At 45.1% G+C, this 25,906-nt stretch overlaps 1 protein-coding gene across 2 annotated transcripts in view; it reads right to left on the bottom strand.

The window, feature by feature from the left end:
• Positions 1-25,623, bottom strand: part of LOC132836034 (cdc42-interacting protein 4 homolog) — a 136,353-nt gene extending 110,730 nt beyond the window's left edge. The window contains exon 1 of one of the 2 annotated variants that reach the window (XM_060855239.1): positions 25,343-25,623. In XM_060855239.1, coding sequence (XP_060711222.1) covers positions 25,343-25,366 — 24 coding nt within the window. In that variant the 5' untranslated portion in view covers positions 25,367-25,623. The remainder of the gene's footprint in view (positions 1-25,342) is intronic. The other variant, XM_060855240.1, reaches the window with a different exon arrangement.
• Between the last annotated feature and the right edge of the window lie 283 nt (positions 25,624-25,906).

Below are 25,906 nucleotides of genomic sequence, written 5' to 3'. Positions count from 1 at the left end.
TGTAGTTTATGGATGCCAGGACAATCCATGGTGCTATATCTGCAGGAAATGTTGGATACTCGAGGAATTGAGGTTTAGCATTGATGGGCTACTGTTCAAGCAACAGATAACATTGCACATCACTGAGGGTGGAAGTGTTTTCGGGGCAAGTCTCAGCTCTTAGCTGAATTACACCACATTTGGTCAGGGACAAGTGGTGTTCTTGGGAGCAAGGCAAGTATTTAGGATCCAGAACAGGCTTTGGAGGTAGTACCTTCAGCCAGTGTCATTGTCCACCTGGGAATAAGGTTCTCACTCCCAGTGTGGAAACGTTGTGAACACAGCTCAGTCCATCCTGCAAGCCAACCTTCCACTCATGGACTCCATGTACACTTCCTGGTGCCTTGCAAAGGCAGCCACCAACACATCCCGGTTACTATCTCTCCCAACCTCTTCCATCAGGCAGAAGATACAAAAACTAAATAGGAGCAATTGAGAAAACTGGCTAAACTAAACGAGCAAATTAGGATGGTGGCTCAGTGATTAGTACTGCTGCCTCACAGCTCCAGGGACCCGGGTTCGATTCCAACCTCAGGGGGACTGACAGTGTGGAGTTTTCACATTCTCCCCATGTCTGCGTGGGTTTCCTCCGGGTGCTCTGGTTTCCTCCCACAGTCCAAAAATGTGCAGGTTTGGTGAATTGGCCATGCTAAATTGTGTTAGGGGCAGGGGTAAATGTAGGGGAATGGGTCTGGGTGGGTTGTGCTTCAGCGGGTCGGTGTGGACTTGTTGGGCCGAAGGGCCTGTTTCCACACTGTAAGTAATCTAATCTAATCTAACCTAATCCAATCTCTCCTGGGCTGGGCAGGAACTGGAGAGTGGGAAGAGAAAGGTCCAGTTACCATAAGTTAAATAACACGCAACATCAGGTTATAGTCCAACAGATGTAATTGGAAGCACTAGGTTTTAGAACATCGCTCCATCATCAGACAACCACCAAAGGCTCCAAAGGCTAGTGTGCTTCCAAATAAACCTGTTGGACTATAACCTGGTGTTGCGTGTTATTAAACTTTGTACACCCCAGTCCAACACCTGCATCTCCAAATCATGACTGGTTGCCATGGATACCAACAGCATAGGTAGGATAAGGAAAGAGATTCTGCTGAGGATTACAGTTAGCTGGGGACTAATTTAAACGATACAGCCTCAAAGCGAACAATCTAAGGATTACTATCTGAGCCGTATGCAAATAATGTTGGTAAACAAGATTGGAAAGATATATGTGTGTTGCTTAAACATTGGTGTGAGACATTGGTTCTGATTCAAGGAACATTGGCTCCAGTACTAGGGGGAAAGAAAGGAGCTGTTGTGGTGGAACGGGCCTATTTTGACCATACCAAGACTGGTGCCTGGTGACACCTATATCTAGGTTATGGATAGGGCTTTAAACTAATTAGTTGGGGAGAGTGGGAGTGGCTCAATTGAAGGGAGGTTTGAAAAATATTCAACGAATCAAGAGAGCAGGGGGGCAAAGTAATGAAGAGGTGAACAATCATCAAAACGTGACACGAAAGGCAGAAAATATTGGCAGAATAGTACTAGAGGAATTAGAACCAGAACAAACAATGATGGTAAAAATTCAAATCATAAGGATCATCATCTGAATGCATACAGTATGGATGAATTGACAGCATAAATAGAATATGACTATTACAGAGATGTAGTTGCAGAATTAACAAGATTCGACATTATGGATCAACAGGCAAAAAGAGAAAGGAGGTGGGGTTGCATTGTTAATAAAGGATTGCATCACTGTGGTAATCAGTGACATCAGTGCACTAGATCACAGAATAACCTGGAAAACATGTTATGGGTAGGAATCATCTCTAATCCCTAAAGAGCTGCCTTACTGTAGGACAAAGCATAAATCAGGAAATAATCGTGAGGTGTAAGAAGGGCATGGCAGTTGTCAAAGGTCCTTTTAATCTGCATGTTAACTGGACAGGTGAGCAAGGGTCACATGGAAGATAAATTTGTACAGTGCAAGTGTGGTGGCAGGGTGGTTAGCACTGCTGTCTCACAGCACCAGGTAAGATTCCCTCCTCGGGCACCTGTCTGTGCGGCATTTGCACATTCTCCCAGTGTCTGTGTGGGTTTCCTCTGGGTGCTCCATTTCCTCCCACAAACCAAAGGTGTGCAGGTTAGGGTAGATTGGCCACGCTAAATTGCCCACAGTGTTCAAGGATATGCAGGCTAGGCGGGTTAGCCATGGGAAACTGCCCGCAATATCCAAGAATCCCACACTTTGGAGATTCTATGATGATTGTTTTTGAAGAGCAGTACATTGCTTTGCCTATCAAGGAACAGATGAGTTTAGATTGAGTAATATGATAAGATTTAAAAGAGATATCGTCGCTAAGAAGCCTCTAATTGGTTGTGATCACAATTGGTATTTAAACTCCTTTGTGCCCACTCCTGTACTCCCTCTGAACTCTTCCTCCAGACAACTGCCTACCCATTAAATTATCTGTTCCTGGTTGTGGTTTCCACTCCTTCCTTTGTCTGACTCTTCGTGACTGTGATTTTAGTCAATGAGATTCCTCTTGCTGAAATTCCCACCCTAACTCCCTTCATCCCAGTCCCTCCTTGCCGCTTGAGTGTTAAATATTGGCTGGATCCCACCCCCGATTTTTGAGTAAGGCCTCTTTCTTCTGTAGAGGCCATCATTTAACACCGCAGCTGAGAGACGGCACCATCGACTCTCTCATGGCTGTATGATTCGTGAAGGCCTGGGATGTCTGTGCCTCAGCTCATCCTCTTAGACACCAGAGACCAGAAAAGTCAAGGTCAGTGCAAATGAAAACCTGGGGTAAAGACTGTCACACGTCCAGGTCACTACAAACACAACCGATGCAGGAAAATTGCCTCCGTGTCTTCTCTGTCCTGAAGGCATTGCATCTTGCTGAGTCAACACTGCTTTACTGAAAGATTTTCCCAATAATAATTTATTTCCATCTGGTTGAGTTGCAAGGTAACTGAACTTTGTCTCGGTTTAAGTTTGCGTGCAACGATCCTGAAGAAAATACATGTAGGCCCCTCTTTAACGGAGGAGAATGTGCATTTATGTAGCACCTTCCACACAGGAAAACAACTGTCGATATTTCACAGAAGCACTAATTGACAGTGAGTTACAGTGGATAATATTGGGGAGGATAAAATCAAAGACGAATTTAAAAGGAGAGTCTTAATTAAATGTCAGAGATGTTTTGCGAAGGAATTCCAGAGCTTAGGGCCCAGGCAACTCAAGGTATGACCACCAACGATGAAGCAATTAAATCTGGGGAAAACAGCACAGCACTGCCATAAATCTAACTCTACAGTATGGAGTGACAGGAAAAGTACCAAGTGTCACGGTGCTTTGAAACAACAATACAAGGAATCAAAAGCAAAATTTCCTGGAGGCACTCAGCAGGTCTGCCTGTACCTGTGGAGAGAGAAAGTGGAGTTAACCCTTCGAGGCCAGTGGATCTGACGAACTGGTTCTGAAGCAGGGTCACTGGATATTAACACTGCTTTCTCTCTTCACAGTTAGAGTCATAGAGATGTACAGCACGGAAACAAACCCTTTGGTCCAATCTGTCCATGCCGACCAGATATCCCAACCCAATCTAGTCCCACCTGCCAGCACCTGGCCCATATCTCTCCAAACCCTTCCTGAAGGGTCTCTATGACTCTATTCATACCCCCATCCAGATGCCTCTTAAATGTTGCAATTGTACCAGCCTCCACCACTTCCTTTGGCAGCTCAATCCATACACGTACCATCCTCTGCGTGAAAAAGTTGCCCCGTAGGTCTCTTTTCTATTTTTCCCCTGCTGGGTTTCTCCAGCCATTTCTGTTTTTTTGGTTTCAGCGTCTGCCGTTCTTTGCTCTATTCCACTCGAGTGAAAGGAACGTTGCCTCAGGAGTCCCAATTTTCAGCCACAGAGGATTAGACTGGAGCTTGGCTGATGAGATCCTCTGCAGTAGGAGTATTATGTGGGTGTTGGCAGGAATGAAGTAAAGACTCTGAGCCTCCTCCACAAGAGAAGATTCTCGGCACAGTCACCCGTGGCTGTTCAACAGGCAATAACGTACGGTGGCTGCAATCAAACTGAACTCCTGTCTGCGGTCAGGATATGATGCAGAATTATTGAGGAATATGATGATATTATTGAGGAGGAGCACCCAAAATATGGAATCTCCATTATCAACAGGAAATTACAGCCACATAAATGCACATTCCCCATGTTGAAGAGGGGCCTAAATGTATTTTCTTCAGGACGCAAACTTGAACCCACTCTCTGTTCACTTACCTTGCAACTCAACCAGATCAAAATAAATGATAATTGGGAAAATATTTAATTGAAGCAGCATTGACTGAGCAAGATGCAATGCCTTCAGGAGAGAAGATGACATGACGGTGATTTTCCTGTCTCAGTCTTTATGATCACCCACATTACAGAAGTTTTTTTTTAATAAGGATGTTGCCAGGGTTGGAGGATTTGAGCTACAGGGAAAGGTCGAATAGGCTAGGGCTGTTTTCCCTGGAGATTCAGAGGCTGAGGGGTGATCTTATAAGAGGTTTATAAAATCATGAGGGGCATGGATAGGATAAATAGGCACAGTCTTTTCCCTAGGGTAAGGGGAGTCCAGAACTAGAGGGCATAGGTTCAGGGTGAGAAGGGAAAGATATAAAAGAGACCTATGGGGCAACGTTTTCACGCAAAGGGTGGTACGTGTATGGAATGAGCTGCCAGAGGAAGTGGTGGAGGCTAGTACAATTGCAACATTTAAGAGGCATTTGGATGGGTATATGAATAGGAAGGGTTTGGAGGGATATGGGCCGGGTGCTGGCAGGTGGGACTAGATTGGGTTGGGATATCTGGTCAGCATGGACGGGTTGGACCGAAGGGTCTGTTTCTGTGCTGTACATCTCTAAGACTCTAATACTTGATGGGTGTCAAAAAGACACAGCACAGGAACTAGGGAGGAAAAGTTTGGAAAGTTGTGAAACGTGGTTCTGAAGTGGGCCACACGGAGAGAACATTGAAGTGGTGAGAAAGGTCTCAAGATGGGGAAGGGAGGAAGATGGCGAGTGACTATCATCAAGAAAGGCAACAATGATCACATTCAATTGGCTGAAGGAGGTGACCGATGGAAGGTCAGAGGTGAGCAGCCCAGTGGAAGAAAGAATGATGTTGGCCAATTTAATATTGAAAAGGGGAAATAACTGAAGAGGATAGCACAAGATTACAAAGCATGGAGTAATGAGCAAAATCGGCTCATGACCACACAGCTTTTAGCTCAAGTAAGCTAAATGTCGTGTCTAAAATGGAAAGCTGATTCTTACTGAACCAACAAATTCGAAAACCCTCACATGAAGAATACAGTGCTTGTCAGACACAAAGGAAGGTTTCTTTTGCATCCTCGAGCTGGTTAAGTGTAAATTGTGCTGAAAACAAAAAGTGCTGGGAACCACACTGGGTCAGGCAGCATCCACAGAGAGAGCACGAGCGAGATACAGAGACACACAGAGACCTCGCGAGATAATATAGTGAGTAAACTTTGGTCAGGTTTGCTAATGTAGGCAAAGACAGCAGCTAAATCTGTGCACAGCAAGGTCTTGCAAATGCTACAGAATAACAATCGGTTAGTCTGTCTTGCTGGTTTCAATTCAGGAGAAGACATTGGCCAGGACACAGGGAGAGGTCCCTTTCCCTTTCCAGATAAGTGCAAACAGGATCTTTCATCGCACCTGGAAAAGCAGATTGGCTTTTATTTATTCTCATCTGAAACGTGGTAGATTGGCAGTGACTGGGTAGCATTCTCTCAGTGCTGCACTAAAGTGCTTTTAGAACAATGAACAGTACAGCACAGTACAGGCCCTTTGGCCCTCAATGTTATACCGACCTTTTATCCTACTCAATGATCAAACTAACCTACATACCCTCATTTTACTATCATCCATCCAAGAATCGCCGAAATGTCGCTAATGTATCTGATTCTTCTATCACTGTTGGCCATGCATTCCACACAACCATCATTCTCTGTGAGTGAAGAACCGACCTCTGATATCACCCCTAAACTTTCCTCCAATCACCTTAAAATTATGTCCCCTAGTGACAGCCATTTCCACCCTGGGAAAATATCGCTGGCTATCCATTCTATCCATGTCTCTCATTGTCTTGTACATCTCTTATCAAGTCACCTCTCATCCTTTGGTCCAATCAGAAAAGCTCTAGCTCCTTCAACCTTTCTTCATAAGACATGCCCTCTAGTCCAGGCAGCATTCTGGTAAGTCTCCTCTGCACCCACTCCAAAACTTCCAAACCCTTCCTATAACGAGGAAACCAAGGATCGGTGCTGGGTCCTCTACTTTTTGTCATTTACATAAATGATTTGGATGCGAGCATAAGAGGTACAGTTAGTAAGTTTGCAGATGACACCAAAATTGGAGATGCAGTAGACAGCGAAGAGGGTTACCTCAGATTACAACAGGATCTGGACCAGATGGGCCAATGGGCTGAGAAGTGGCAGATGGAGTTGAATTCAGATAAATACGAGGTGCTGCATTTTGGGAAAGCAAATCTTAGCAAGATTTATACACTTAATGGTAAGGTCCTAGGGAGTGTTGCTGAACAAAGAGACCTTGGAGTGCAGGTAGATAGGATAATGAAGGAGATGTTTGGTATGCTTTCCTTTATTGGTCAGAGTATTGAGTACAGGAGTTGGGAGGTCATGTTGCGGCTGTACAGGACATTGGTTAGGCCATTGTTGGAACATTGCGTGCAATTCTGGTCTCCTTCCTATCGGAAAGATGTTGTGAAACTTGAAAGGGTTCAGAATAGATTTACAAGGATGTTGCCAGGGTTGGAGGATTTGAGCTACAGGGAGAGGCTGAATAGGTTGGGGCTGTTTTCCCTGGAGCGTCGGAGGCTGAGGGGTGACCTTACAGAGGTTTACAAAATTATGAGGGACATGGATAGGATAAATAGACAAAGTCTTTTCCCTGGTGTGGGGGAGTCCAGAACTAGAGGGCATAGGTTTAGGGTGAGAGAGGAAAGATATAAAAGAGATCTAAGGGGCAACTTTTTCTTACAGAAGGTGGTATGTGTATGGAATGAGCTGCCAGAGAACGTGGTGGAGGCTGGTACAATTGCAACAGTTAAGGGGCATTTGGATGGGTATATGAATAGAAAGGGTTTGGAGGGATACGGGCCGGGTGCTGGCAGGTGGGACTATGTTGGGTTAGAATATCTGGTCGACATGGACAGGTTGGACCGAAGGGTCTGTTTCCACGCTGTACATCTCTATGACCAGAACTGAACATAATATTCCAAGTGGGGTCAAACCAGGGCTCTACAGAGTTGCAGCACAACCTTGTGGCTCTTAAACTCAATCCCCTGTTAATGAAATCCAACACACCATACACCTTAACAATCCTATCAACATGGGTGGAAACTTTGAGGGATCTATGGACATGGACGCCAAGATCCCTCTGTTCCTCCACACTGCCAAGAATCCTGCCTTTAACCCTGTAATCTGCATTCAAATTCCAAAATGTGTCACTTCACACTTTTCTAGGTTGAACGCCGTCTGCCACTTTTGAGTTTAAAACTTTTTACAGCTGGATTCAAGCCCTAACCAGTTTTTGATTTCAGCCAGGGATGTCATAAAGCTCAACGCAGGAGCTTCAAAAGCTGTGGCTAATAATGTCACCTCAAACAGAGCAAAAAGGCTGTAACGGTGGCACAGTGGTTAGCACTGCTGTCTCACAGCGCCTGAGACCCGGGTTCAATTCCCAACTCAGGCGACTGACTGTGTGGAGTTTGCACGTTCTCCCAGTGTCTGCGTGGGTTTCCTCCGGGTGCTCCGGTTTCCTCCCACAGTCCAAAGATGTGCAGGTCAGGTGAATTGGCCACGCTAAATTGCCCGTAGTGTTAGGTAGGGGGTAAATGTAGGGGTATGGGTGGGTTGCGTTTCGGCGGGTCGGTGTGGACTTGTTGGGCCGAAGGGCCTGTTTCCACACTAAGTAATCTAATCTAATCTAATCTAAAACAATGTGCCATCTCTGACAGCAGACATGCAAGAGGTCTGTGTTACGCCTCAACCCCATTTACTGGAGCCAGCAATGTCAGTAACCCACTTATCTTCATCGGGATCATCGTTCCTTAATGGAATACATAAACATAAACCATATGAAACAACTAATTACTTGCCAATGCTTATTGACAATAAAGGCAAACACACTTCAACAATATCAACCAACCTGATTATACCATTATTGCTAATTCTATCTCCCAACACTTTTCTGTACAATTTTAAAGAGGGCACTGGGTTGATAATTAAAGTGGGAGAGCCACTCATCTTAAGAATGCAAGGCTGGGTAGGAAACATGCAGGTAGAGGTTGGTCAGAGTTTGGAGCTCAAACAAGGTTCATTCTTTGAAATAAAAGCAAATTACTGCGGATGCTGGAATCTGAAATCAAAAGAGAAAATGCTGGAAAATCTCAGCAGGTCTGGCAGTTTCTGTAAGGAGATGAAAGAGCTGACGTTTCGAGTCTAATTGACAGGGGAGAAGGGTAGCAAAGGGGGAAGAGGAGAGAAAAAGGTGATGAGAGAGTGGGTGGATCTTACTTTATCCTGCTGAAACCCCCAGCTAATCTGTAGAAACATCATCCAGGATAGAGCAACTCGCTTGATTGGCACTACATCCACAAACATTCACTTCCTCTACCGACGCTCAGTAGCCGCAGTGTGTACAAGATGCACCGTAGAAATTCACCAAAGATCCTTAAACAACACGTTGCAAATTCACAGCCACTCGATCTAGAAGGACGAGGACAGCAGATATATGGAAACACCACCACCTGCAAGTTCCCCTCAAAACCACTCACCATTGTGATTTGGAATCATATTGCTGTTCCCTCACAGTCGCTGGGTCAAAATTTTGACATTCCCTTCCTGGTGCATTGTGGGGCTACTTAAATTCCACAAACTGTAACAGTTCAAGAAGGCAGCTCACCCCCACCTTCTCCAGGGCAATAAATGCTGGTGCTGCCAGTAATGCCCAGTGAATTAAAAGAAACAAAGCCATGCACCAAAGGTCTGCCTCTTAAAGTGAATGTCCTTCTCTCCCTATCCCCTTCCAATTTAGTCTGTGCCTCACTGTGCAAGATAATTAGTTGCCAATGCTTGCAATTCATTTTCAACAGTGAGAAGTGACCTGAACAGCCCACGTCCTTGCCTTTTTGATTATGAAATTCTCAAGTGAAGACAAATTCTGGTTTGGAGAGTTGGTATGTCGAGGAAGGAAAGGGAAAAGAATTACAACTTCCATGAACTTTCAACGAACCCATTTGCAAATTCAACAGCAGTACACAGGTTGTGATGGATTGCAGGGGGTGTAGGTAAATCTCATGGAACTGTGGGACCTGGCCAGCCACAGGTTAGCAGGTTCTAATGTTCATTGTTAATCTCAGGTCAATGGATTTGTGCAGGGACAGGATGTGCCTGCAGGCAGGTTTCAACATGCCTCGTAATCCAAGGAACAGACACATGGAGAAAAGATAAGGAACTTTTGCGACTGGATCACATTGTGAAAACCTAAGTTAACAAGGAAGCCTACAAGGTGAACAATGGGCTCCCTCCAAAAGCACCAACTGGAAACGAAGCTGCTCCTGCACTGGTGGTGAGGCCTGGTGTTCCAAAGTAATTGCGAACACGTTGGGCCCGGCATTGGTGCCAGTCTAACATCACTTCTTGGTAGTCCAAATGAAATCCGGATCCTCATGGGTCAGCGTCAGGAAATACAGAAGAGGCTAAGGCTCATTTCTCCAGAAAGGTCCAAAGGGTGATCTGATCGACAAGTTGAATGTAGAGAATGTAAGAAACGGGAGCAAGAGTAGGGCATTCATCCCTACAAGCCTGCCCCGTCATCCAACAACTCCACGGATGATCTGCCTCAAACCTTAACCCCTCTTCCATGTCAGCTCCACACAGCCATCAACTCCCTGCTATTTCATTCAAAACCCTCTCTGGGATTGAGAGCTCGAGACATTTGTTACCCTCAGAGAAGAAATTCCTTCTTATCTCATTTTTAAGTCACTATCTCCTTATTCTGTAACTATATTTCCTAGCTTGAGATTAAGACCATAAGACATAGGAGTGGAAGTAAGGCCATTCGGCCCATTGAGTCCACTCTGCCATTCAATCATGGCTGATGGGCATTTCAACTCCATTTACCAGCGTTCTCCCCGTAGCCCTTAATTCCTCGAGACAACAAGAATCTCCCACTAGTGACAACAATAACCCTGTCAAGCCACTTCAGAATCCTTTACATTTTAGTGTGATTAGCCTTCATTCTTCTAAGCTCTAAAGAACTTAGCTGATCTTAAGTCAACCTCTCCATCTCAGGAATAAACCCAACTAATCTCCAGTGCCAATACATCCTGTCTTAAATGCAGGAACCAAAACTATACACAGCACTCCTTGTGCAGATTCACCAACCAGTACAGTTGTAACAGGATTTCCCTATTTTGAAACTTCACCCCCTAGGAACGAAGGCCAAAATTCTATTTGCTTTCTTAATTACTTGCTGCATATCAAAGAATTGAATCAAAGAATCATACGGTAGAGAAGAGGCTCTTCAGCCCATCAACTCTGTACTGCAAAAATATACTACCACCTACATTGGAACCACTCTTCCACACTAGACACAGTCTTGAATGTTATGAAACTTCAAGTATTCATTCGTGTACTTTTCAAACACCAAAATCAGTATGGAAGCACAAAGAACACCTCGGTCCATCCATGCTACACTTTGTTCTCTTCCTCCATTTTGAAAGAGTTCCCTTTTTCATTATCCCCGCTAATGTGCACAACCCCACACTTTCCTACCTTAAAGACCATCTCCCCAGTTTCTGCCCGTTCACTTGACCCCTCTAAATCCCTTTACTCCTTTGTCCCCACAACAATATGGCCGCTGACCTATTTTTGTATCGTCAGCAAAATCAGATACATTGCAACCAGATTCTGGATTAGTGGTGCTGGAAGAGCACAGCACTTCAGGCAGCATCCAAGGAGCAGCGAAATCGATGTTTTGGGCAAAAGCCCTTCATCAGGTTTTACCTTGTTTTTACTTACATTGCAATCAACCTATCCAAGTTATTATTATAGATAGGCGGATATTTTTCCCTGGAGCACTGGAGGCTGAGGGCCAACCTTTTAAAGGTTTATAAATGCATGAAGGGGCATGGATAGGGTGAAGAGATAAGGTCTTTTTCCCTGGGGTGGAGGGAGTCCAGAACTAGAGGGGATAGGTTTAAGGTGAGAGGGGAAAGGTTTAAAAGGGGCCTCAGGGGCAACTCTTTCACACAGAGGGTGGTGAGTATACGGAATGAGCTGCCAGAGGAAGTGGTGGAGGTTGATGCAATGACAACATTTAAGAGGCATCTGGATGGGTATATGAATAGGAAGGGTTTAGAGGGATATGGGCCAAATGCTGGCAAATGGGACTAGATAATTTAAAAGATATCTGGTGGGCATGGACGAGTCAGACAAGAAGGTTTGTTTCTGTGTTATATAGCTCCATGACTCTAAATCAACTGAGGCCCTAGGACTGATCGTTGTGGCACTATTAGCCTTTCCAACCTGAAAGAGACCAATTAAGCCTAACTCTCTGCCTTCTGTGTGTTAACCACTCCTGGATCCACACTAATACATTACAAGGTGTGTAGCTCAGGTTGAGGTTTAGGGTGTAGGTTTGCTCGCTGAGCTGTAGGTTAGATATCCAGATGTTTCATTACCTGGCTAGGTAACATCATCAGTGGCGACCTCCAAGTGAAGCGAAGCTGTTGTCTCCTGCTTTCTATTTATAGCTTTCTCCTGGATGGGGGCGGAGATCCAGGAGAAAGATATAAATAGAAAGCAGGAGACAACAGCTTCACTTCACTTGGAGGTCCCCACTGATGATGTTACCTAGCCAGGTAATGAAACATCTGGATATCAAACCTACAGCTCAGCGAGCAAACCTACACCCTAAACTAATACATTAACTCCAAGGGAAAATAATTCCACTTATGGAGGAGAACAGAATTAACAGCCTTAAATACTAAGCAATAATTAATAAATCCAATCGGGAGAAATATCTTACTGGTGACAATGTGGAACTCGTGATCGTGAGGATTATTGGAGGTGGATGTGTAAATGCACTAACAGGAAGTGGATAAACACACAAGGAGCAGACATGACAAAATGGACAGAAATGGGAGTAAAGTCATGTGGAGCAGGTGAACCAGTTGGACTGAATGGCCCGTTTCTGTGCTGTAAGTACTTCATCTTTGCAAATTCCGCCCTAATTTCAGTGCGATTCTGCAGTTTTAAAGGACTCCAACCCCGACATCAAGGAACAATCCAAGCTTCTTGGCCAACACCCATGCCCATAAAAACAGAAGAATGTTCTCCTTTCATGTCCTTGTAAGGCTTCCAGGAGAGAACGATTAGTGAATCATACGTGGGTGGGAAGGTGAAACAAAGAGTTTCAGATCTCCAGCACTGCCTTCAGTTTCATCATCGGGTTATATCCATTTGAAAAGGAGCTAAACAGAAAAGCTCGGAAGCTTACTGCAATAATCTTGGATGCTTCCTGAAACGTGGACAGATGGAAGGCTTCAGTTTGCGAATGCATCCAACGTTCTCGGCTAAAATCAGTCATGATCTGATTGAATGGTAGAACAGGTTCTGGGAACAGGATGGCCCCCTCCCCCATTCTTACATAAACCCTAGTGTGTGCTAATCATGTGTTCAGTGGCTGAATGGTGGTAGACATTTCTACAACAGCACTGAGTAGTCTAGAGACTGGAAAAGCAGAAAAAGGATTTGAGCTATCGGGAGAGGCTGAAAGGATGGGGCTGTTTTCCCTGGAGCATCGGACGCTGAGGGGTAGACCTTATAGAGGTTTACAAAATTATAAGGGGCATGGATAGGATAAATAGACAAGGTATTTTCCCTGGGGTCGGGGAGTCCAGAACTAGAGGGCATAGGTTTAGGGTGAGAGGGGAAAGATATAAAAGAGACTTAAGGGGCAACTTTTTCACGCAGAGAGTGGTACGTGTATGGAATGAGCTGCCAGAGGAAGTGGTGGAGGCTGGTACAATTGCAACATTTGAGAGGCATTTGGATGGGTATATGAATAGGAAGGGTTTGGAGGGATATGGGCCGGGTGCTGGCAGGAGAGACTAGATTGGGTTGGAATATCTGGTTGGCATGGACGGGTTGGACCGAAGGGTCTGTTTCTGTGCTTTACATCTCTATGACTCTACAATCACAGTTGGACATATGAAGCCATTGGATGAGGCAAAGACTGGGCAATATTTTCTAAGTCTTAAACATCCTGCTCAGAATCATTATCTGAACCCACAGGAACAATGATAAATTGAATGGGGCTCTGGATGACACATGTCATCTACAGCCATTTCCCAATGTCCATTGGTCAATTTTGCTGACTTCCAATTGAGGCTTTCACTCTTGGGCTCACGGCACAGTTGTAATGCACCTACCTCTGAACCAAGAGGCCTGTACCACTTGCTTCGAAGATATGCTGGACAGCTTGATTCGTGAATTTAATTAAAAAAAGAGTTGAGGAACCAAAATAACAAACTAAGTCCTGCAAATGTCATCTGCATGGTGTTTAAATTAGATTAGATTACTTAGTGTGGAAACAGGCCCTTCGGCCCAACAAGTCCACACCGACCCGCACCCACCCAGACCCATTCCACTACATTGACCCCTGCACCTAACACTACGGGCAATTTAGCGTGGCCAATTCACCTAACTGCACATTATTTGGACAGTGGGAGGAAACCGGAGCACCCAGTCATGGCCAGAAGTCAAGAAGAAAGTCCCCAAGGAAAAAGCTAGTCTTTGTATCTTTAGATTTGATCCCTTCGTAAAACTGACATTTTCCTGGGCTCAGAAAATGGCCAAGGCCAATCATATTTCCAACAGCATCTGAACCCCTATATTTTACAGACATTAATGGCAGCATGGTGGCTCAGTGGTTAGCACTGCTGTCTCACAGCGCCAGGGACCCGGGTTCGATTCTAGCCTCGGGCGACTCTCTATGTGCAGTTTGCATGGGTTTCCTTTTGGGTGCTCCAGTTTTCACCCACAATCCAAAGATAGGCAAATTGGCCATGCTAAATTGCCCCATAGCATTCAGGAATGTGTAGGTTAGGTGCGTTAGTCTGGAGTAAATGTAGAGTAGTCGGGGAATGGGTGTGGGTGGGGTACTCTTCAGAGAGTCGGTGTGGACATGTTGGGCCGAAGGGCCTGTTTCCACACTGTACGGATTCTATGAATTTCTATGAAAGTGGAGAGAAATGTCTTAGAGGTGAGCTATCTGCTTCCAGGCAGCTTGAGACAAAGGAAAGCATCAAGACCAACGATGTTAAAATGAGCACTAATGCTTGAAATTAACTCGTCACCTTGCATTGCAGACTGTAATGGGGGGGGGGGGGGGGGGGGGGGGGGGGGGGGGCTGTTGGCTTTTTGACCTTCCAAATAACTCACTGAGATGGACCATGTGCACCTGAAATGCCTGTCCTTGTCACATGACTGAAGTCAGAGCTGGTTGAATCTGGGATTAAGTCAGTTGTGGCTTGACTCCAGGCTGAGTTGGCTTCCTGCCTCGGACTCTCTATCTATACCTATAAGTTGCTGGCTGAAAAGAAACTCATAGTTTGTGAGAAGATTTGAAGCTCGGGTGCTCGTTGTTGTGGTTCTGTTCGCCGAGCTGGGAGTTTTTGTTGCAAACGTTTCATCCCCTTTCTAGGTGACATGTATAGTGCTTGGGAGCCTCCTGTGAAGCGCTTCTGTGCTGAATTCTCCGGCATTTATACTGGTTTGAATCTGCCGCTTCCGGTTGTCAGTTGCTGTCCGCTGTAGTGGTCGGTATATAGGGTCTAGTTCAATGTGTCATCCACAAATTCTATCAACAGACACATTGAACTAGACCCTATATACCGGCCACTGCAGCGGACAGCAACTGACAACCGGAAGCGGCAGATTCAAACCAGTATAAATGCCGGAGGAATCAGCACAGAAGCGCTTCACAGGAGGCTCCCAAGCACTGAGGATGTCACCTAGAAAGGGGACGAAACGTTTGCAACAAAAACTCCCAGCTCGGCGAACAGAACCACAACAAGAAACTCATATTTGGCTGCAAGGAGGAACGCCGATCACTGGGGAATTTACTGTTGTCCAATAATCTCAAGAAGTCGCAGCTCATGTGGACGGATTGGTAAAACCTCTGAATTAACCAAATGCTTTAATTTATAAAATATCTCCTGTCCTGCTTCTCCCCCTGCAATTTCCTGAGAATGGAGGAACAAAGCAACTCCCCCAGTGCTTTGTAAATTTTGCTAATAATTAATTTTGTTAAATTTGTCAATTTCACCTCGAAAAGGGTTTCTGCTGTGTGTTTATTTCAGAAATTGGAATGCAAAAATTAAATTTTCAGGAAACCTTTGGCCTATCATAGTCAGTGAAAAGAATAAATAAATCAAACAATACATTACGGTTTTAGGATTAAGAGGGGAAAAGCGGTCATAATTTAAATTCAGGTAAAAAATGAGGTCTGCAGATGCTGGAGATCACAGTTGAAAATGTGTTGCTGGTTAAAGCACAGCAGGTTAGGCAGCATCCAAGGAATAGGAAATTCGACGTTTTGGGCATAAGCCCTTCATCAGGAATGAGGAGAAGGTGCCAGGCAGGCTAAGATAAAAGGTAGGGAGGAGGGACTTGGGGGAGGGGCGATGGAGATGTGATAGGTGGAAGGAGGTCAAGGTGAGGGTGATAGGCCGGAGTGGTTAGGAAGAAGATTGCAGGTTAGGAGGGCGGTGCTGAGTTGAGGGAACCCCATTCTCCCTCTGTCTAGGCACTTTCTTCAGAACTGTTGGGACTCATAATGGACTCAAAACATGAACTGTTTTTCTCTCAGCAGATGGTGACTGATGAGATTTTCCAGTGCTTCCTGCACTTTAAGACATTAAAAGGAGCATCAAGCTAGTGGTAGCCCAGGACAGACTCCTCCCTGTGAGAAACCTAGGTTGAGGACAAGTGCAGAACCTATGTGTCAGTCTTGCCCCATGGCAGCGTCCTCACCTCCAAACCTACTGCACATTATCTAGGCTGATACTCCTCCACTGCTATGCTATGGTAGTGTAATGCTTCAAGAAGTGTGATCTTTCAGACGAGTTATTAAACTGAAGTCCATTTAACTTGCAACAAAGCTCAGAGATCCTTTGCAGTTCACCTAGGGCACCTGCCATCATTCAGCCCTCAACCACCAAATTAAGATTATCCAATTATTTACAACATCTCACTGTTGCTAGTGGGATCTTGCTGTGTTCAGACCGTGGGATGAGTACTTGCCTGTGACATTACTTTTAGGGCAGTTATAGAGTCATACAGATGTACAGCACAGAAACAGACCCGAAAATGTGTTGCTGGAAAAGCGCAGCAGGTCAGGCAGCATCCAAGGAACAGGAGATTCGACGTTTCGGGCATAAGCCCTTCTTCAGGAATCCTGAAGAAGGGCTTATGCCCGAAACGTCAAATATCCTGTTCCTTGGATGCTGCCTGACCTGCTGCGCTTTTCCAGCAACACATTTTCAGCTCTGATCTCCAGCATCTGCAGACCTCACTTTCTCCTCCACAGAAACAGACCCTTCAGTCCAACTCGTCCATGCTGACCAACTATCCTAAATTAATCCCGTCCCATTTGCCAGCACCCGGCCCATATCTCTCTAAACCCTTTCTATTCATATACCCATCCAGATGCCTTTTAAATGTTGCAGTTATACCAGCCTCCACCACTTCCTCTGGCAGCTCATTCCACACACGCACCACCCTCTGCATGCAATCACTGTCCCTTAAGTCCCTTTTATATCTTTCCCCTCTCAACCTAAACCTATACCCTCTCATCCTGGACTCCCCAATCCTAGGGGAAAAAAAAACTTGTCTATTTATGTCCCTCATGATTTTATGAACCTCTATAAAGTCACTTCTCAGCCTCCGTTGCTCTGGGAGACCAGCCCTAGCCTATTCAACCTCTCCCAATAGCTCAAATCCTCCAATCGAGTCATTCCAAGGACATTAAGGTTGCTATATAAATGAACATTCTTTCTTTTGCGTATTTTTCACAGTAAATTTGTTAAAACACTGGACTCCACATGAACTCAAAAATCTCAAAACTGCTTACAGCGGAGAAAATGAGGACTGCAGATCCTGGAGATTAGAGTCAACAATGTGGTGCTGGAAAAGCACAGCAGATCAGGCAGCATCCAAAGAGCAGGAGAATCGACGTTTCGGGCCTAAACTGTCCAGGAAGCCCGAAACGTCGATTCTCCTGCACTTCGGATGCTGCCTGTCACTCTCAACTCTTACACTGAACAATCATATAGAATAAGACTACAGAAAATTAATCGTTTATGAGAAGTGCCCAACACATCAGCAAAGACATCTTTCATAAGTTTTTTAATCATTTACCTTCACATGGAGTTAGCTGCAAGACCCCAGCTGACATTTCAAGCCTGGTCTGCCTGATGAAATCTGATCTGCATCACAACTCAATCGACTCATCTTTGCTGTGAAGTAACTGGCACCCTCACCCAACAAAAGACCTGCTGACCTCAGTCTCAGAAAGCAGGACCCATGAAACGGATCCATTGATAAGAGGGTCTGTGAAACTCAACAAAGGCAGTCTCCCCAATCTGTTACCAAAATCATTCAGTTCCTCAAGCTGCTGGGAAAGCTCAGCAGGTCCAGCAGCACCTGTGAAGAGAACTCAAGAGTTGACGTTTCGGGTCCAGTGACCCTTCCTCAGAACTGTTCAGAATTGTCCAGTTTGGAGCAAAGCTCACTGCACCTGAAAGGTTAACTCTGGTTTCTCTCCACAGATGCTGCCAGACCTGCTGAGCTTTTCCAGCAATTTCTGTTTTGGTTTCTGATTTACAGCATCCGCAGTTCTTTGGTGGTTTGAGTGTCATAGAGTTGTACAGCACAGAAACAGACCCTTCGGTCCAACTCGATATAGATATCCTAACCCAATCTAGTCCCACTTGTCAGCACCCGGCCCATATCCCTCCAAACCCTTCCTATTCATATACTCATCGAGATGCCTTTTAAATGTTGCAGTTATACCAGCCTCCACCACTTCCTCTGACAGCTCATTCCATACACGTACCACCCTCTGCGTGAAACAGTTACCCCTTAGGTCTTTTTTTATATCTTTCCCCTCTCACCCTAAACCTATGCCCTCTAGTTATGGACTCCCCCACCCCAGGAAAAAGATCTTGTCTATTTACCCTATCCATGCCCCTCATGGTTTTGTAAACCTCTGTAAGGTCATTCCTCAGCCTCCGACGCTCCAGGGAAAACAGCCCCAGCATATTCAACGTCTCCCTGCAGCTCAAATCCTCCAACCCTGGCAACATCCTTGTAAATCTTTTCTGAATGCTTTCAAGCTTCACAACATCTTCCCGATAGGAAGGAGACCAGAATTGCACACTATATTCCAACAGTGGTTTTCATTCAATTTCTTTTTGTTTATATGTTTGCATTTGTGTTTTTCATCTTATTAACCAATCTCCGCACCGACTCCAGCCTGCCTCCCTCTCCTCTCCTGAACCACACCGACTCCGGGGTGCTCTATTCTAGTTCTTCATTCCTAATTCTTCATTCCTGAAGAAGGGCTTATGCCCAAAATGTCGAATTTCCTGTTCCTTGGATGCTGCCTGACCTGCTGCGCTTTTCCAGCAACATATTTTCAGCTCTGATCTCCAGCATCTGCAGACCTCACTTTCTCCTGCTCTATTCTAGTCTCCAGTGTTTTATCAGTGTGACTATTCTGCCTGTTCAACCTTCATCCTCAACCAACATCACGGGAACAAACAATCCAGCCATAACCGTAGTGCTGTTCACGGGAGGTTATGGTGTGCAGATTGACTGCCGTGTTTCCTATGTCATAACAGGGACTCCACTCCTAAAGTACTTCCTCTGCTGTGAAGCAGCCATGGTTATAAATGGCGCTACATCAATGCAAGTTGTTTCCGAGAGTCTGTAGATTCCCCACCCATTCAGGTCAACCCCGAATCACACCCAACCTACTTGATTTCAGGGTGTTATATAACAAGGAGAGAAAGCTCCCCGTCAGGTTCCCCTCCCTAACCCAGAGCACACAATTCTATCGAGACAATAAGGTGAGAGACTTAACACTGAGGAACATACTGTTGTCCAATAATCTCAAGAAGTCACAGCTCACGTGGACGAATCTGTGAAACCTCTGAATTAACCGAATGCTTTAATTTATAAACCTATCTCTTGTCTGCTCCTCCACCACCACAACCCCCCACCCCCCAATTTCCTGTGAATGGAGTAACAAAGCTACTCCCCTAGGGCATGGATAAATAGACAAGGTCTTTTCCCTGTGGTCGGGGATTCTAGAACAAGAGGGCATAGGTTTAGGGTGAGAGGGGAAAGATATAAAAAAGACCTAAGGGGCAATTGTTTCATTACATCATCACACTGTAAACCTTTGCTATAAATTCTGTGCCTTACGATCTTATTCTCCATACCCACCTGATGAAGGAGCAGCGCTCTGAAATCTCGTGCTTCCAAATAAACCTGTTGGACTCTAACCTGGTGTTGTGAGATTTGTACATCCCATTCCAACACCGGCACCTCCACATCATTATTAAACCAGATGGATTTTAGTACAATAAACAATGGTTTCACATTGTTCGCCTTTTAAAACAAAATTGAATTCAAATTCCGTCATGTGCCATGGGATTTGAACATTGGAATAACACAAAGCCAGAGGGATTAGGAGCGGGAGTAGGGAATTCAGCCCTACAAGCCTGCTCTGCCATTTAACATGACCATGACCTTATCCTGGTCTCACCTCTACTCTCCTACCTGCTCTCCATAGCCCTTAATACAGCTGCTCATCAGCAACGTTATCTATTCTTATCTTGAATCTGTTGACTGATTCTGTCTCCATTTTGGAGCAACGGGTTCCACAGATTCACTGCCCTCTGAAAGAAGTATTTTCTCCCCAGCTCAGTTTTGAACCCACCTCCTCCCACTCTATATCCACGCCATGGTTTGGAGGAGTCGGTGTTGGACTGGGATGTCCAAAGGTAAAAAAAAAATCACACGACACCAGGTTATAGAGCAACAGGTTTATTTGGAAGCACTAGCTTTGAGCAGCACTCCGAAACCTAGTGCTACCAAATAAACCTGTTGCACGATAACCTGGTGTCGTGTGATTTTTAACTATTGAGACAGGTCCGCTGTCACATCGGAAAAGCGTTCCACACCCACTGACAAATCAAAGCTAGAACATTCCTGGGCCTCAGTCACTGGCTTTTGCCCTCAACGTCAATTTTCCTGCTCCTCGGATGCTGCCTGACCTGCTGTGCTTTTCCAGCACCACTCTGATCTAAACACTTCAAATTATAAATCAATAAAACAGGTGTTGCTCCATTTCCAGTTACTCTGGTCGCCAGGATGTTTAACTGAGAGAGAAGGAATAGAGGGGTACGGGTACTAGGGAGAGGGGAAACTCACGTGGACTACAAAGATTAATGTGGACCATTTGAATCTTCAAGGCTTATTTGTTCATCTTTAAGTTGTCCTGAGGACTTTCGCAAGGGAACTCAAACACCTTTCCCAATCCTATGTACAAGATCACACATTCAGATTATCTGTTCTAGTGATGTTGGTTGAGGATGAAGGTTAACCAAGCGGAATAATCACACTGATAAAACACTGGAGACTAGAATAGAGCACCCCGGAGTCAGTGTGTTCAGGAAAGGAGAGGGAGGGCAGGCTGGAGTCAGTGCAGAGATTGGTTAAAAAGATGAAAAACACAAATGCAAACATATAAACAAAAAGAAATTGAATGAAAACCACTGTTGGAATATTGCGTGCAATTCTGGTCTCCTTCCTATTGGATAGATGTTGTGAAGCTTGAAAGGGTTCAGAAAAGATTTACAAGGATGTTGCCAAGGTTGGAGGATTTGAGCTACAAGGAGAGGTTGAATAGGCTGGGGCTGTTTTCCCTGGAGCGTCAGATTCATGAGGAATGACCTTACAGAGGTTTATAAAATCACGAGGGGCATGGATAGGGTAAGTAGACAAGGTTTTTTTTCCCCCTGGGGTGGGGGAGTCCATAACTAGAGGGCATAGGTTTAGGGTGAGAGGGGAAAGATATAAAAGAGACCTAAGGGGCAATTCTTTCATGCAGAGGGTGGCTCGTGTATAGAATGAGCTTCCAGAGGATATGGTGGAGGCTGGTACAATCGCAACATTTAAGAGGCATTTGGATGGGTATATGAATAGGAAGGGTTTGGAGGGATGTGGGCCAGGTTCTGGCAGGTGGGGATTTCTGGTTGGCTTGGACGAGTTGGACCGAAGGGTCTGTTTCTGTGCTATACAGCTCTCTGACTCTATTTACCTGACTTCAGTGATAACCATCACAGGCGGAAATTTGAGGCCATCATCACTCCTTCCCCTTCCCCCACAACACTCATTAATCCTTTCTCTTTACAACTGTTCCTCATCTTGTTGTGACAACATGCATTGTGAGGCGACGGATAACAGGGCAGGCCCACAAGTAGTTACTCAGCCACTGGCAAAAAATAGGAAGTGGCATTCCATAAGGATTGATCCTGGGAACAGCGATTACGATTCTGGCACGCAATTTCAAAATTTGCAGGTGTAACCGAAATTGAAGGGAATAGTTAATGTGGAGGACTACAAGATAACACAAACACATTAACAAACTTGCAGAATGTACCCATAATGGCAAATATATTTTAACATGATGTAAGATTAAACACTTTTGGTAGGAAAAGTAAGCATTTAAATAGGAAACGGAAGGATCTCGGGCTGTAGAGAAAGAAGTCACTAAAGTTAGAAACAGGTTGAATTGAAAGCAGAGTACTGCATTAAAGTTGGGTTAGACAAACTCAGGATTGCGAACTGCCCTGGTGCTCAGATTATAAATGGGATGCAGGGGCACTGGATATATGCAAAAAAATGGTCACAACAATTGAGCGTCTGTCAGGAAAGAGTGAATGATTCATTTATCTGTAAAACAGACAATGGAGGAGCAAGTGTCAAAATGACAAATCAGCTTTGACAGGATTGACAAAGAGTGGATATTTCCCCTTGCTGGTCAGACCAGATCTAAGTGAGATCATCACTAATAATGGGAAATCAGGTAAAATGTCTTTACACAGAGTAGAGAGAAAATGGAACTCCCTCTCACAGGAAGTAGTTGGGAGAAATAATATTTGAAGAGAAACTAGAAAAACCACATGGAGGAGACAAGAACATTCGGCGTAACTGATAGGGTGAGATCAAAAGGGTGGGAGGAATTCACATGGAGCAAAAATACCAACATTGAACAGTTAGTGCTTGTATGTGGTAAAACCTGGATTACTCTGAGCACTAGACAAATAACATTTGTGTCACACAAGTTCCTGGCAACTATTACCTGAAACAGTGGTTCAAAGCAACCCACCATTATTTCCAATGAGGGATGGAAATTCATACATCCATATCCCTTGGAACAAATGGTCAAAGAGATAACTGACCGTCTCCCCTTGACACCCAATGATCTTACCATAGTCCCGGACTAATCAACAACCTCAAAATCATTATGGACCTGAAACAGACTGGACCATTAATTTAACTACAGCAGCAAGAGCAGGTCAGAGACTAGGAAAAGTGTGAACAGTCCCCTGTTTCCTCTCTCCTCAAAGCTGATGAGGCACAAGTCAGGAGTGTGATGGAACACTCCCAACATACTCGTGAAGCTCAACACCATCCAGGACAAGGTAAAACAATGATTGCAGACGCTGGAAACCAGTTTCTGGATTAGAGTGGTGCTGGAAAAGCACAGCAGTTCAGACAGCTTCTGAGGAGTAGAAAAATCTACGTTTCGGGCAAAAGCCCTTCATCAGGAATAGAGGCAGAGTGCCTGCAGGGTGGAGAGATAAATGTCAGGAGGGTCGAGATGGGGAGAAAGTAGCAAAGAGTACAATAGGTGAGTGGGGGTAGGGATGAAGGTGATAGGGCAGGGAGGAGGGTGGGGAAGGTAGCAAAGAGTACAATGGGTGAATGGGTGTGGGAATGGAGGTGATCGGTCAGAGAGGAGGATGGAGTGGATAGGTGGAAAGGAGGATAGGCCGGTAGGACAAGTCATGTCCCCATGGATGCTGCCTGAACTGCTGTGCTTTTCCAGCACCACTCTAATCTACCATCCAGGACAAAGCAGCCCATCTAATTGGCACCGCACCCACAGAATCCAAACCCTCCACCACTGACACTCGGCAGCAGCATGTACCAGATGCATGGCAGAAATTTACCAAGGCTCCCTCGACAGAACAATCTAAAGCATAATCCCCACTCCCTCGAAGGACAATTGCAGTAAATTAACAAGAACACCAGCACCAGTTCTTCTCCAAGTCACAGACTACCCTGACTTGGAACTATAATTGCTGCTCTGTCACTGTTACTGGGTTAAAGTCCTGAAACATCACCTCGAACTGTAGTAAAAGGTACACCTACGCCACATGGATTGCAGCTGTTCAACAAGGCAGCTTGCCTCCACCAGGTCTGTTAGGGATGGGCTGGTCAAGCTAGCAATGCTTCATAAAAGAAGTAAAAGGAAGTTGAGCCAAATGGCCTGTATCATGCCCCAAATACAATGTACTACCTACAAATACCTACTGAAATTAGAACATAGAACATAGAAAAATACAGCGCAGTACAGGCCCTTCGGCCCTCGAAGTTGCACCGACCAAAGCCTACCTAACCTACACTAGCCCAATAACCTCCATATGCTTATCCAATGCCCGCTTAAATGACCATAAAGAGGGAGAGTCCACCACTGCTACTGGCAGGGCATTCCATGAACTCACAACCCACTGAGTAAAGAATCTACCCCTAACATCTGTCCTATACCTACCATCCCTTAATTTAAAGCTGTGTCCCCTAGTAACAGCTGACTCCATTAGCGGAAAAAGATTCTCACTGTCAACTCTATCTAAACCCCTAATCATCTTGTACACCTCAATTGTATCTTGTTCATCTGTCTGAAGACATTGCCAACACAGACACATGATTAACCTCCTCAAAGTCTGACGTACAGATATTTGACAACAACAAGACTAGGACAAATGCCAGTGAATTCCTCTGCTGAGGATTTGGTCCTGGGATTTCTCAAGCCAGGCTCTGGGGAAAAGAGCTGCCTGGTCAGATTAAACGAGCTTGCACAATCAACGACGGGCCGAAAGGGCTCCCTTTGTGCTGTGATTATAAGAAGGCAACTGCATGGATCTGCGGTTCAGCGGATACACCCGAAAAGCTGAGCTCCCAAACCCCCCCAACCCCCAACCACGCTCAGTAAAAGCCTTGATAAATATGGCTGTGATTAAAAACAGGGCTGGTCAAGGTGAATCTCAATAAAGATTCATCTCTCAGCTCCTCCACCAGAAGGGGAAACAAAAAAGGTAACGCAGTTACAGTGATACAGCTTCCTCACAAAAGGTCTGCTGCAGGAGAGACTGGGCAAGGGGAGAATCGCAGGGCTCCCCCAGACAGAGGCGTCGAAATCTCGCATTATGTCCAGCCCCATTCAAACCCGTGAACTGGGAAACGCTCGTGTATCACAGAGGGGGCTTTAAAATTAAAAAAAAGCAAATCGTTTCTTTTTGTTTTATAAAAAGAAATTGCAAAAAGCGACTTGTGCTTTTTCTCACGTTGGTTAATAGCAAACACAACTGGACTGGGCAGGAGGGAGGCGAGAGGATCGAGGAGAATTTCCTCACTCCCACCCCCCCACCAAAAACAAACATGCACTTGGGGGAAGTTGGGAACTCGATCCCACTCCCAACTTAAAAAAAAGAGCCAAAATCTGAAACAGCACAGAGAGATAGAGATAGATAGAGAGAGAGAGCCAACCCTTTCTATCCTCACAAGTAAAGACTAAAACACTCTCTCCTACAACAAATGCACCAGCAGACATTAGAGAACAGGGAAGAAACAACTTTTGTCATTACAACTTTTAAAGAAAATAATTGGGACCCAGTTGAAAAAAAAACTTTCCCAACTCGTTTCTGGATGGGAGTAAATTGTAAATGCTCCCTTTCTCAATCTTGCCAAATCCAATACACCTCCCCAAAAACCTCACCATCAACATCCCCAGGGTTTCTCAGTATATATTTTTTTTTAAAAAAGTAACACTCACCCAAAGCTCCGAACCCCACTCCATGATGTTTTAACTCTGCCTTTAATTCAGGCTGGGGAGAGAGAAGATTGCTCAGCAGTCTCTTTGTTAATTTCCTTTTTTGTTTCTCCACTCACTTGGTCCGGTCTCTTGTCCTATGGTTGAATTTGATTACAGAAACTGCTCCCTATATGAATGGTGTGCTTGGCATCCTTTAAACTGTAAACATTTCTCCAGCCCCCTGGTTCATTCCAAGCTGCGACTTTCCCTGCGCTGCGTAGTCCCGCGTCACCGGCACCAGCCCGCCTCAGAGACAGCTCAACTGCGCCTCACTGCAGTATCACACTAACACAACAAGCACCCTATCTGCAGCAAGGTGTACACGGCTGGTGTTGTTAAAGGGACACCCTCACCCTAGCACAGTTGGGCCTCCTGGCTCAGAGGTAAGGCACTGCCACTGTCAAATGAGCCCACGCCACATAAAAGACAAATATTCACCAACATCACCTGCATCATGAAATCTTCTGAATTAATACTGACAGCAAGGTCAGAGAGGATTGATTAGGTTAGATTAGATTAGATTAC

This window comes from Hemiscyllium ocellatum, chromosome 45, assembly GCF_020745735.1.
Source record: "Hemiscyllium ocellatum isolate sHemOce1 chromosome 45, sHemOce1.pat.X.cur, whole genome shotgun sequence".
In the NCBI taxonomy this organism is placed as follows: domain Eukaryota; kingdom Metazoa; phylum Chordata; class Chondrichthyes; order Orectolobiformes; family Hemiscylliidae; genus Hemiscyllium; species Hemiscyllium ocellatum.
This window is presented reverse-complemented; position numbering and strand designations above follow the sequence as displayed.